This window comes from Nelumbo lutea, chromosome 6 (genome assembly GCF_056320005.1).
Source record: "Nelumbo lutea isolate HS-2025 chromosome 6, American lotus-T2T, whole genome shotgun sequence".
NCBI classification, from domain to species: domain Eukaryota; kingdom Viridiplantae; phylum Streptophyta; class Magnoliopsida; order Proteales; family Nelumbonaceae; genus Nelumbo; species Nelumbo lutea.
The window spans coordinates 19,155,416-19,169,602 of record NC_142689.1 but is presented as its reverse complement, the minus strand read 5'-3'; the positions used below and the strand labels follow the sequence as shown (position 1 = coordinate 19,169,602).

The window sequence follows — 14,187 nt, the reverse complement described above, 5'->3', positions numbered from 1 at the left end:
TATCTTTAGTTTTATTGTCTTGCTTATCAATTGAGTGTTAATTTTTTACGCGAAAGTTTGCTTGATAGTTTATTCTTTGTTTCTTTTATTACTTGTTTTAAGTAACTAGTCTTTCTTTTTCTTTTCCTTAACCAAGTCCTTTTCTAATTACTTCTGTGTTTTTTTTGTTTCGTTACTATAACTAAATATCTGCTAGTCTTTTTGAGTTTTTCAAGTAGGCTTTACGTGTCTTTTTGGCCTGTGTTTTCCATTAATGAGTACATCCCTTCGATTAAACTCTCTACCATTTGGTAATCATTATCCTGACTTCTTCTACCTCCTGTCTTTCATCCCGCCTCATTAGTCTTCTCATCTTCTTCCTCTTCCCCTAGTTCTCAACTTTCCCTCTCTCTTTCCTTCCTCCTTATTCTGTAACTTCATCATTCCTTTGGCCTCACCCTCTCCTTTTCAACTCCCTCCTTTCTACCTTCTCAAATCATGGATGATATCGATGCTCTCGATGAAGCATTCCAACGCATGCTTCATGAACCAAACATGCAAAGTATCGACCTAGTTTATATCCAACCCCATATCCTTTCAAATCTTCACGAGCAATGGCAATTCTCCTATATCTGTCGTCTCTTTCCCAAACTTACTAACCAGTTCTCTAAACTCGAACAAGGCTTGTATGAACTTTGGCACATGAACCCCGACCACCTTATGATAGCACCTTTCCAAAGGGGACACTTTAGATTAAGATTCTGATATGAACAAGATTACCTCACTATTCAAAATGATGGTCCCTGGTCTCTTAATGGCCAATGGATAATTTTTAAACCTTGGATTCCTAGTCGTCCCCAACATGAGTGGCAGCTAAATCAAATAGAAATATGGGTTCAATTGCATGATCTCCCTTATGAAATCATTTATGAAGATATTGGTTGTCCCATTTTTGAACAAATTGGACCTACCCATCAAATTAAAGTTCTACAAAACTATCTTCGAGCAAAAGTAACTATTACTGTGGACCAACCTTTGAAAACAAGTTGTTTCTTTAGTATTACTAACTGGGTCACCTTTAGATATGAAGAACTTCCTGTTACTTGTTTTCTGCGTGGATGAGTAGGTCATCTATATCGTAGATGTTCCCAACCTCTTCCTTATATCTCTGGGAAAACTTATGATCAATTCTTTAACCTACGTATTATGAATTTTCCAAGACCTTGGCTTAGAGTTGAAATCCCTATTTGTTGTAATTGGGTCCGTCCTTCCTTTCGAAATTTCATTCAGTTACCCCATCCTCTAGCTCCAACCCCTCGTCCTGTGGTTAACCCCACCACTTCTTTTTCTCAAGCCAATCAACACTAGTCTGATTTAACTCTTGCTCATATCACTTATTTTGATTCCACTCTGAACCCCAATGCTTCTAGTCACACTTTTGTTCGAATTTCTACAGATACTTTTCATCTAGCTTCTAAGGATCAATCTCATCTCTCTCAAATCTTCTCTGATACTCCTGGAGCTTCTTCATCCTGAGGCAAATGACCTCGTTTTGATCTTCTTGAAAATCTGGAAGTAGATGATACTCCCTCATTACCCATCTACGATAGACCGGAAACTTTCAACCAAAGTAACCAAACTGTTCATATCCTGTCCATAGTACCTTCTACACAAACCAATCAAGATTCTCTGAGCAACCATGCACTTTCTTCAACTGCACATGACGAAGATCTAGATCACATGTCAGAAAGGGTTAGTTCTCTTATCCTTATCTCTACCTGTTATAGGGCGGTGGTGGCTGGCCCAAAACAGCCACAAGGCACCTAATGTTAATCTTGAGTTGGAACTGATGAGGAGTAGCTTGCATTATTCTAACAATTATTTAATTCCCCTGAAAGGATGTGTTGGTGGACTAGCAATCTGTTAGAAGTTTGGTTTTTTGGTCTCTCACTTTTTGTCTGATTCGAGGTATGTGTTTCTCAAAATATCTTTGCCGCCTTTTTTAGATAATTGGATTCTAGGCTTTATTTATGGACTGTTAGTTAAAGCACAAAGAAACAAATTCTTGTCACAAATGAATCAAAATCTACTTTCTTTTAATCTTCTAGTGCTACTCATAGGTGATTTCAATGAAGCTAGTACTGTCATGCCTCCTGACCCTACCCCTTTTGACTCTACTAATAAACTTACTTCCGGCTAATATCGGAATATGATTTTAAATAATAATATGATGGAAATAAGTATTCAAGGAGGAAATGTTAACTAGTCAAATAAAAGACATTTATGATTAATTCTTGTGATGTTGTGATTCAAAATAGTTGGAACTCACAATTCCAAGGTTATGCTGCTTATATATTAGCAAAGAAAATGAATCATATGAAATCTGGTCTTGTCCAATGGTGGAAAGAGAAATTTGTAGATCTTCAAAAGAAATTGAGAGAAATAGAACAACAAATTATTCATGTAGAACAATCAGCTCCTTGGGATCAGGACAAACTCTCACAGTTATATAAATTCTATGATGATACCCAATCACAGATAGAGAGTTTTTGGAGACAAAGATCCAGACAATTCTAGTTATCCTTGGGCGACAAAAATACCAATTTTTTTCCACAAAAGTACTATTTGCAAATAGAAGAAGAATGCAATTCAAGGAGTAAAAGACCATAATAATGCTTGAGTGACAGATCATAAGGATATATCGGAGGTTTTTATTAATTATTTTTAAGACTTATTCTCCCACCAACCTCAACCTTATTTATCCTTTGTGTCAGATCTTTTTACCCCCCTTATCTTAGAGGAGGAGAATAACTTCCTTTCAGCTATCCCTTCTGAATATGAAGTTAAAATAGCTTTATTCAATATTGGTAGCTTAAAATCTCCTGGACCAGATGGAATGCTAGCCTTAGTCTATAAAAAGTACTGGGATCTGATGTGCTTAGAAATTATAGACTTTGCTCAAGAATTCTTTAGGAATAAGAAACTTCTAAAAAGTCTCAATCATACTTTTCTATGCCTAATTCAAAAAAGAAAAAGAAAGAAAGAAACTGTACCAAAGTCTAGGACTATCGTCCCATCAGTCTTTGCAATGTCCTCTACAAAATCATCTCAAAAATCTTAGCTACTAGAATCCATACAATACTGGATAAATGCATATCCCCAAACCAAGTTGCTTTTGTACCTAAACGTCAAATAATGGATAATACCATAGTAGTTCATGAAATGTTCCATTTCTTAAAGTTGTATAAACGGGGTACAAGCTACATGGCAATCAAATTAGATATGTCCAAAGCCTACGACAAACTTGAGTGGTCTTTTCTTCTTAAAGTCCTAAAAGCCTTATGTTTTTCTGAAGACTTCTGTCAAATCATCCATGAATGTCTTTCTACTGTCTCCTACTCCGTCCTCATCAATGGTACTTCAAAAGGCAAAATTCAGCATTCAAAGGGTCTTAGACAAGTGGATCCTTTATCCCCCTACTTGTTTATCCTAGCCATGGAAGCCCTTACCTGATTAATCATCAAAGCAAAAATAATCAACAGATTCAAGGTATTAAATTGTCTACTAGAGCTCCTTCCATCACACATCTTTTCTTTGTAGATGATATCCTTCTGTTCATGAGGGGACATAGAGATGAACTAGACAACCTGAATACAATTTTGTAAACTTTTCAAGAAGCTTCAAGTCAACTAATTAATCTTGAAAAATCTAGGATTTATTTTAGTAAGAATTTTCATCAAAGACATCAGAGAATGATTCGTCGTCAACTCCATATCCAAAACATTTCTCCAAATTCCAAATGTCTAGGCCTACCTTTACTCTGGGGTTGAAATAAGCATTCTCATCTTTCTTATACTTTAGACAATCTCAAAGCCAAACTTAATCACTGGAAATCTACGACAATAAGTCAAGTTGGCAAAAGGGTTTTGATCCAATATGTTCTTCAAGACATGCCAACCTATATTATGTTAGTAATCCAACTCCCTCAGAAAACCATTAATTGTATAGAACAAATCATAAAAAAACTTATGGTGGGTCAAATCTGATTCTAATCCCCATCCTTTCCATTGGAGTCCTTGGAAATCACTAGCTATTCCTAGATCTTTTGGAGGCTTAGGATTTAGAAATTTGAAACTAGTTAATCTAATTCTTCTCAAAAAGCTTGTTTGGAGGTATCTAAATGAACAACATAAACTTTGGGCCCAAATTTGGAAATCAAAGTATCTGCCCACTAATTCTCTCTTTCCTTTTACTATCCCTACTCACAGCTCTCCTTTTTGGAAATCAAATGGGCCTAAATTACAACTCCTTTTCCAAGTAGGATTCCTAGTTAAACCTTATTCTTCAGAATATATTGCTAATTTGCCTTAGATTCAATGTAATGACAATTTCTACATGTTACCTCAGCCTACCCCTCATCATATATCCCGACTCCAATTTAACGATATTATTCATCAGGATAGTTGGGATACTTCCATTCTTTATCAATATTTTAATTCGGATCAAATTCATCTCATTTGCCAAACCCCTATTTACTCATCTCATATCCCTCTTTCTTGGGTTTGGGCGAAACACTCTTTAGGTAAATTCTCCATAGCAGTAGCTTATAGAGATTTAATTCAAGATGATCTCCCAAGTATCTCAGATAATCTCAAGAAGTGCTTTAAAATGGATTTGGAAACTTCCCTGCCCACCTAGATATCAATTATTTATGTGGTGAGTTACTCAAAACTTCATTCTTGTTAAAACTCAGATCTTTAATATCCAGGACGAATCTTGTGTTTTTTGTCAAAATCATTATGAGACTCTTTATCATCTCTTCCTAGATTGTGCCTTCACTCAATCTATCTTATTTGCATCTCCTTGGAATATCATATCAATTTATCCCATTGTTCAACTTGGTAGGATTGCATCCTTCATCTCCATAACCTTTTCCCAGAAATAAGCAATTTATTAAAATCTCTAAGTTGGTTTGCAATAGCTCTTTACTATATTTGGTTTGCTCAAAATGAAAAATCTTTTAAAGATATAGTTGTTTCAAACCATTGGATTTTACAGAAAATCAATACCATTTTTAACAATCTTTTCTCTTAACAATGATTCTCAAAATGTAACCCCAATTTCAAGCAATCATTTGACAATATCTTTGCAGCCACATATAGATGGAATTATTTTCACAGATGCAGGGAAGATATCTACTCATGAATTTTGCTTTGGAACCATTCTCCTCAATCCAAATCTGGAATTTCTTCAAATCTAAGGAGGAAGGGAAAGCTTACATTTAGTAGAAGCTACAAAACTTTTTGCAATATACCAAGGTTTACTTCAGGCTCAAAGATTTGGAAAGCAACATATTTTGCTCTTCTCAGATTCACAACTAGTAATACAAGCTCTTCAAGGGAAAGGAACTATTGAATCGCTTCTTTTGCATCTATTAAGTCAAACAATCAGCCTCCTATAAACCTTTCAATTTGTGAAGTGTAATTATATTAATAGAAGATTTAATGGTATTGCACATCAAATTGCCTATAAAAGTAAAAATCTCATTCAGGAGTTCTTTTTGTTAGATACTTATACTCCCGATGTAGATAACATCTCAAACTTTGTATCTTTCTCGGTTTCTTAATATAATTTCAATTTCATCTTTCAAAAAAAAAACATCAAAGAAAAAGAATAACAAAAACATGAAATATGATAAAGGAAAACAATAACTGAAAGTAAAGAAATAACTAAACAGGAATGTGTTTCAGATCTAAAGGTAAAAGACAATAACTTCATTCGTCTAGAATCTCAAATACCTCAATCGATTCAATCTCAAGGTAGAAGATAATGAACAATGTCTCATTTTGAACCGATACTTTTGACATTTTCAACAAATAACTAACACTCGATTAATGGGAGGGACTAACTTGACACTTTTTGAAAGTTTAGGTACTGTAGTGATACATTTGAAAGTTCGGGTACTAATTTGACACTACCCCAAAGTTTAGGATACTAAAGTAGAAATTTTCCTATAATATTTATTGATTTTAATATATAAATTTAATATATTTATATTTAAAATTATAAAAAATATTTTTATATACTATATATGAATTTGTATATAATAACAGTAATTGATTTTTTATTTTTGTTATTTAAAAAAATCAAAGTAGAATCGAATTAAATTCGAATCTCATCCGAGTAAATAGGATTCCAATTCGAATCCGAGTAATTCTAATTCGATCGGATTTTAATTTTGGATGAAAACTTTCAACAATCGGATCGGATTCGGATTACGCTGAATCTGATCCGATTACGGCGCTATTCGTTAGTCGGTGCTGTGATATAAGTATGGTGAGGCAGCATATATAGTATGATACCGGTGAACTTGTAACCAATGAATAGGTATCATAAAATGATAACAATCAGGTGATATTTTATCAAAATTCAAGTGCGGGATTTTGATTGGTCAAAGCACTTCCGGTATCATGTATTTCCGGCAGCATAAATTCTCTCCCATTTAGAAATTAGAGGAGGCGAACGATCGTTCCGCTCTCTGCCTCTCTCTCTCTCTCTCTCTCTCTAATCTTTTCTTGGCTCAATCGCCATGAAGCTCAGGGTAAGATGTCTAGAATCCAAGGAGACATTTAAGATCGAAACACCGTCTCCTTGCTCTCTGCAAGACCTCAAAAGTGCAATTAGCGAGAAGGTATCGTCTCTCCCTGAGACGTTACACCTATCCTTAAACAGGAAGGACAAGATCGATGATTCTTCTCCTCAAGCATCTCTCCAGTCTCTCGGCATCAACTCTGGAGATCTGATCTTCTACACTATCAACCCCAATGATTTCTCGTCTGAAACCCTAGTTCACACACCAACTACGCGTGGAAGCCCGCAAATTCAGGCAAGTACACCTTCTGATGTCCATCTCGAAGAGAAAACCCTGAAGCATCCAGAAGTTTTGCAAACCCAAATTCATGATATCAATTCCAAAGAAACTCTTACACTACCTGAGGATCATCCACAGCAAGGAGAAGCCATGGATATTTGTGAAAATTTCAATGAAAAACCATTCGATATGGAAGATGTTGATGTCGACGAATCTGTCTTAGTGGGGAATTCTTCTGTTCCTTGCTTTTTGAGAAAGATCCTTAAAGAGGATGTTTCCAACGCGGAGAGCGGTCGTAAGCTCCTAATTATGGCCGTTCATGCGGTTTTGTTGGAGTCTGGGTTTGTTTGCTTCGATTCTGCATCTGCAAAGAAGATTGATGGAGTTCATCTTCCGGAAGGATGGGCATCCATGTCTACTGCTGTGCGTGTACATTACACACTTCCCGATCTCTTGGTTTCTGGATGTGGCGTTCTGGAAACCGTTATTTTGAAGTTTCAGACTTTGGGGAAATTTGTTAATGTTTATGGGTCTTTAACCACAAATGGTTCAGGTGTTTATGGGCTATCTTTGGATGAATCGCGTTTTGTTCCGTCAATAAATTTTGTGTGGACAATTTACAACTCCCAGAGTGGTGTCATCGACAAAGATGGTTCTTCTAAATCATCTCATGAAAAGGAAGTCTTTGAATTCTGGAAGATAGTGAAAGATGGGCTTGCATTGCCACTCCTCATAGATCTATGTGATAAGACTGGATTGAATCCTCCACCATGCTTCATGCGCCTTCCGACTGAGCTTAAGATACGGGTATTGGAGTTACTACCTGGTGTTGATGTTGCCAAGTTTGGTTGTGTTTGTTCAGAGATGAAATATCTTTCATCGAATAATAATCTATGGAAGCAGAAGTTCGAAAAAGAGATTGGACTCTGTGATATTGAGGGAATACAAGGAGGGGGAAATTGGAAAGAGAGGTTTTCTATATGTTGGGAAGGGAGGAGGAAGAGAAAAGGGATTAAAACCATAAGAGAACAGCGCATCGTGCCAGAGAGACCACGTCCATTTGGGTTCCCATACTTCCCTGTGAGGAGAGACCCTGTTCCCTTTGGGGTTCCTCGTATTGTAGGAGGTGATTATGACATGCTCCCAGGTTTCGGTGCTCCTGTTCCTTTTGGATCCGCTCGAGATTTTCCTCGGTTTCCTGCACAGAGAAACTTCTCACCTCATTGTAACTTCCGTGGATTTAATGCTTAATCTAGCATCTTATGGTCTCTTATGCTCTAACTGTGTAATCTATTCATCCTGTTGAGCTTGTTGTAAGGTGAGGGTGAGAGTTGCTGCCCAGGTACTCTATACCAGTGTCAGATATAGGTATTGATAATTATGCTCTTATCTACTGGATTTTCTACAAGAAAACAGAATGGATCCTACATTTCGATCTGCAATTTTCCCTTGCATTAGATATATATATGGATGAGTCATTGAACCCCAACTTAAATGGCAGGATCTGTCTGCTAGTACTGGTGGTAATGTAAATATTTTTGAAGCATTGTTGTTTATAATACATAAATAAGTCACCTTTCTTGGTAATTAAGTAGGATTCTTTAAGATGTTACATTGTATTGTGCATATATGTTTTGATTCTTAGCTCTAAATCATTTTCTTGCCAACAGATACAAGTTTGTATGCACAATCTTTTTTTCCTGGGTTCAAATTTCAAATATGGAAATAGATGGCCATTTACACATGTAACTGTTATTTCGTCAATCTAGCAATAGAGATGTCAATTTTTGTGAACAAGATATGGAGTTGCCTTGGAAATCCAGACCAAGGTTTTCACCTTACTGTCTGAATGCATTAAACTTCATTTCATTCACAGAGTGATCTCTACGTCAACCCTTTTTCTAATATCAAGTATCAACAGAAGACTAAGCTATGATTAGCATTATCGGCTGTCCTGTGATGACTGATGATACCTTGCTAAATCCTAACAACCCCACATTGGCGATACACTTGGCCACTTTATCACCATACCAGCAGGTTCTGTCGCCACTTCTCCCTTTCTGTAGCTAGGTTGTGATCATAGTGACCCAAAATAGGGCCTACTACCAGCAGTATTTCAGTCTGCATGTCCAAGTGCCAAGCTCTCAGTTGACTGGTGATTTCTCTTTCCCTGTGTTCTTTGGTCTTAGGCTCTTAGCTATGATAGAGATGCTCAAAAAATAAAGAAATAAATAATAGTTCTGTTTAAACTCTGAAAGGAATCACAATGGACTATTTACTTTGGCCATCAAATTTTTTAATTTTGTTTCCTTTGCTATTTACGTCCAAAAAAAAAAAATTGTGAAGGGACGTGAAAACAATGCTCTTTATCTCTGTATTAAAAGGATCTAAATGATGGCCGAAATATTTCACACACACACACACAAGAAAAAAAAAAAAAAACCCTTACATCCAATTTACAGAGAAACAAGCACAGCCTTGACTGATAAAAAATGCCCTTTATCTCTCTATTGATACTACATCTGGTGGGATCTAATTCTGGAATATGCAGAAATGAGTCGATATTTTAACAACTGCCTGTTACGGCAGTAATCATGTAATGAGTAATGACTTTTCGGAGGTAGAAATTTACATCTTCATAGAGGCATGTTAATTAAGGCTTTGGAGTGACAAATGACAGTTCAGAGCTGTAGCAGGAGTTTATAATTTGAATAACTTCAATAGATATATAATTTTGAGTGGGAGACCTGGTGGATTTCTAAACCATCAATTTTGATCATTCCCGCTGCATTTGGGTATGCAAAAGGCCGGTCTTGTATTATTCCAAGTCACTAAGCTCAATAGTAACTATATGTGTTCCTTGTTTTCCTGATTCACTTTATCCTGGGTTCTGGTTTGAGAAGCTGATTCCTTATTCCATACCAGATTGAATACAATCCTACTACTATGCTAGGACAAGCCCGTGGTCATGGGTTAGGGCTGCAAATTTGGACTGGGAACTGGGGTAGCCTGAAGTCACGTTGGGTTATGGACAATTTTAAGCTTAAACGCTAAGATTTTTTTAATGTAATATAACTACAGTACTCGTGAATTACCATCACTTTGTTCATGGCTCAGTTTGGAAGGAGTACAAATACATATTTTGTATTATTTTGAATGTATTTGCACTTTATACATTTATATCTGTACTCCTTCCAAACTGAGCTATAGGTACCAAGCGAATTTATCTTGATTGAAGAACTAGTCCGATCACAATCCAACCTAATATGAAGGAAAGGGTCGGGAGTTAAACAAGTTGGGTTGGATCATTATTCACCCAAACCTGATCTAACCCGGTCCGACCTGAGCCTGACCTGTACCCCTCCTGAGGGGGTCGAGGCAGTTGCTAATTCTGATTTGTAGCGCTATTTAGACTACTTTGGCTACGATGGTTGTTATGATGCAATGCATTTAACCCCATATTATTAGATGCTGGATTGTTATTGAAATTCTTGGAATGTGGGGACATGGCTACAAGATTTTCTTTTTCACAACTTTGTCTTGGCTCATGGGGCTTATGCTTCAATTGGGTTTTGGGCATTTAGGTCAGGTTATGGGGTTTCGGTTTTCCTTTTTTTTACTATGAATATCATTGGATCTCGATTTAAGTGTTGAGTTTTATTAATGTTGCTCGTTGTTTATTCATGGCTGATGAGTAACGCAGTAGTCAAGCTCTAATTCTATATATATAAACGTGATCCAGTGCACAGAGCTTATAGCATACAATTTATATATTTATATAGGTTGGATGATTGTAATGGAGAAGGCGAGAGTTTTGATTGCCATCCATCTACGTGATATGCACTCAAGGCCTAGTGTAGTGTATAAAAACCTCGAATGGCTCGAAGAAAAGGGAAACGGAGGCACTGTTGGATAAAGAGAAAAAAAAAAGGGAAAGAAAAGCTTTGTTTAAGACACCGAGAAGGATCCGTGGAGAATGGCATGGCTGAACCCTGAAGAGTGAAGACCAAGTTGGGTGCGACTATTAAAGTAAACATTATTGTGGGTGGTATCGATAGTCGATACGTGCGTGGAAAAAGAATGAAAGAAAGAAAAGTAGGGAAATGCTCAGGTAGGTTACTAGTTAGTAGAGGAAGGACCAACTGATGACCTGATCATCAGTGACCACACCTGGGTGGTCTAAACACACTAAATTTTAAACTCTGAGACGGTGCTTGGTATTGTGGTAATTGCACGTCCGTTTCGAGTCTATGTAGGTACCATGTATGAGTTTATACTTCAACATTCAAAACATATACTTAGACCGTTTTAGGTGATAAACGAATAGAAACAGAAACACCTTAAAATCTGCATAACTCACAACCGCTCAAAATACAGAGACGAGTATTTCTCACAATGATGAGGCAATATGCTTCCTCCATTGAGGTATTGTGGACAAAGCCATTTTGTGGCTGTTTCTGCTGAGGTATTGCACTGCAGTTTTCTCCAGAAAATACCTCACTCGGAACTGCCACGGTATCAAATACCTGCTAAAGTGCAGAACGCTAAGGAAAGGAATAAATGTCACATGCCATGATCCGTAACCGAATGAATTCGGGTTTGCATCATAACCGTTTTCCTTGGCAACTCGCAACAACCAGTCACTATTCACAAGTCGCAAGACTCACAAAGTCAAGAAGTCACAACCACCCAGGTGTTTTTTTGACTTGCTGGCCTGGTATCAGTCTTGCTTTTGCAATCCACACAGGCACAGATTTGTTTGTATGCATCAAAGTTCAAGTTCGGGTGCAGCTAGCTGCAACAGTTTCATCTCTAACTGCGCATGTGCGGTACCATATATATTAACCCAATAAATAAGTTTAAGTGGGGTCAACGAACCGGCGCAGCGGGATTATTAGACCAGCTGCATCATCTTCATCGGAAGGCACCTATCCGATCCCATATTTGTCTGGTCCGGCCACGGTTGCACTGCAAAAATCTGGATTGTAGAACTCTCAAGGGACGTTAGACGTACATCTCAATGACATGATCCAAAGACCAAAGCGGATTTGGACCTGGATCCAGGTGGGTCTGCTGAAGCTCCGACCTGTTATACGTCGGTCCTGCCATAAAGTCGGAAACTTTAATTTGGAGGGGGGAAGGGGACGTTGAAAAGCTACATCTCCGGGGTTTTTGAGTAGCTTCGCCTAAAATTCCCTCCTAAAGCAAAACAATAATATATATATATATATATATATATATATATATATATATATATATATATATATATATATATATATATATATATATAAGGATTTTTGGACTGCAATGCCCCTCAGAAATCTGAATTGCAAAACCTATTGGCTATGTGTGAATTGTCTGCACCATTTGCTTATTTTTTGGTTGGTTGGAAGCATTGTTCTCATATATACTGCTTTTTTGGGAAAACAACACTGGATTAGAACTGATTTCAGCATTGATTATATTATCAAACATTTAAGATGATGCTACATCATTGCATTGCTGGCAATAATGAGATGTTTTCTGAGAAAATGCCAAATTTGACTTTGCTTCAGACTACACTTTCCTGATTTTTATGACATGGTCTAAAGCAATGTTTTTTATGGAAAAACAGTATCAAATAAGATGCTGTTTTTTAAACTAATGTAGTGCCTACGTGACACTGTTTTCTGAAAATGGCATTGATGCCCAACACCCAGATAGATCCTGATGAGCTTCTTACTTGCAAAATTCAAGTATTTTAGGTTTATTAGACATGTATTTACGTATTTTAGGAATAATGTATACATGTAATTTACATTTTCTATTATGTATGCTTTCATTTTCTTTTTCCTTGTTTTGCTTCATGGTAGGTGTGTCAATGGACAAATTATATCATTCTAATTTTGTGATTTTATCTTTCATTAATAATGGTTGGTTTTGGTTTGTGATTGTTACAAATTGATTATTGAGTTACTTATATATAAAGGTTTTCTAGTTTTTTTTTGTAATTTTAAATTTTTATTATATTTTGTCCCAAAGTATAAATTTGATGTATAATATATAAGATATTTTTTTTTAAAACACCTGATTTATATATATATATATATTGAATAATTACTATTTTACTGACAATTTTATTAAAGTTATAATTATATTATAAAAATAAAGTTTTAAGTTGTTATTAACATGGATAATTATTACAAATGTTCGTATAATTAGTTAAAGAATGATACACCTTATCCTAAACCAGATCCGACCCGTTGACACCCCTATTCATAGGGCTACACAACTGGGGGTAGGGTTTATGGATGTTCAACAAAAACTGAAAAAAGAAAACCGAACTAGAAAATCTAACTTTACCCAACCAATTGATTAGTGTTTTGCAAAAAAATGGTGGTACCGGTTCAGTTTTTGGTTTACCTAAAAGAAATCGGTGGTTAACCAAATTGATTGATATGTATTATATATAATATTTTTAATTGTCTATTTATAATATATTAAATAAATTGTATATTATATATTTACATCATTTATAATATATTGTATTATATATAATATATTTATAGTGTTATATTATATGTTTATATATTTTTATAATATATATTGAAAATATAAAAACCCCAAAAAAATTGCAAACGGAACTAATCAACTAGTATGTGTTTGATTCCATTTACATTATTTCATTCAATATTTGTACTTTATTTGCTTGTAAAATCAAGAAAAGTAATAATTACAACTGTTTATAACAAGTAGGCCCTAAAAAACGCCCAACCATTTGCGGAAGTTTTAAAAAATAACTTCCCCAACAATAGATGTACACAAAAACCGAAATTCACTTTTATCATTTTTAATGCCTACAGAAAAGCAAGAAAAGTAATACTGAAGTGATGCCTATATAATAGTGCTTATTGAATATTTGCCCACGAAAGCAAACACCCTCCTAATCAACCAATTGGTTTTCGTTTAATTTCAATTCCCCATTTTCTCAAAAACCGACGATACCAATTTAGTTTCAAAAATTAACTCATGATTCAGTTAACTGAAACGTAAGCACCCTTAATAGGGGTTGCCTATCTCCCACACCTGTAACCTCACCAACCCTAAGGGGGATTTGATCACAAATCTCCATACTTAGCGAGAGAACTTATCAATTGACCCACCAACATTTGGTATATTTGCTTTTCAGCTGTAGAAATTTAATTGTTATGCAGTGGTTCATACCTAAAATTTACAGTGTTTGGATTTTCCTCTGTTTTTTTTTTAATTTTTAATTTTCCTTTTTTTGATAGCCTTCCTTATCCATTCAGCATAAAAGTGGGGTCTAAACATTCTAATTCTAATTGGAATCAATGGGA

The 14,187-nt window shown here is 35.8% G+C and overlaps 1 protein-coding gene across 1 annotated transcript; it reads left to right on the top strand.

Annotated features, from left to right (window-relative positions):
* The first annotated feature begins 6,498 nt into the window (after positions 1 to 6,498).
* LOC148847737 (F-box protein SKIP22-like) lies at positions 6,499 to 8,437 on the top strand. Its single transcript, XM_088951207.1, has one exon. The coding sequence runs from the start codon at positions 6,569 to 6,571 to the stop codon at positions 8,099 to 8,101; it is 1,533 nt and encodes a 510-aa protein (XP_088807333.1). The 5' UTR covers positions 6,499 to 6,568; the 3' UTR covers positions 8,102 to 8,437.
* The last annotated feature ends 5,750 nt before the right edge of the window (positions 8,438 to 14,187 follow it).

Excerpts from the sequence above, each read along its gene's own strand:
- LOC148847737 (XM_088951207.1), top strand. The coding sequence starts at position 6,569 with ATGAAGCTCAGGGTAAGATGTCTAGAATCCAAGGAGACATTTAAGATC.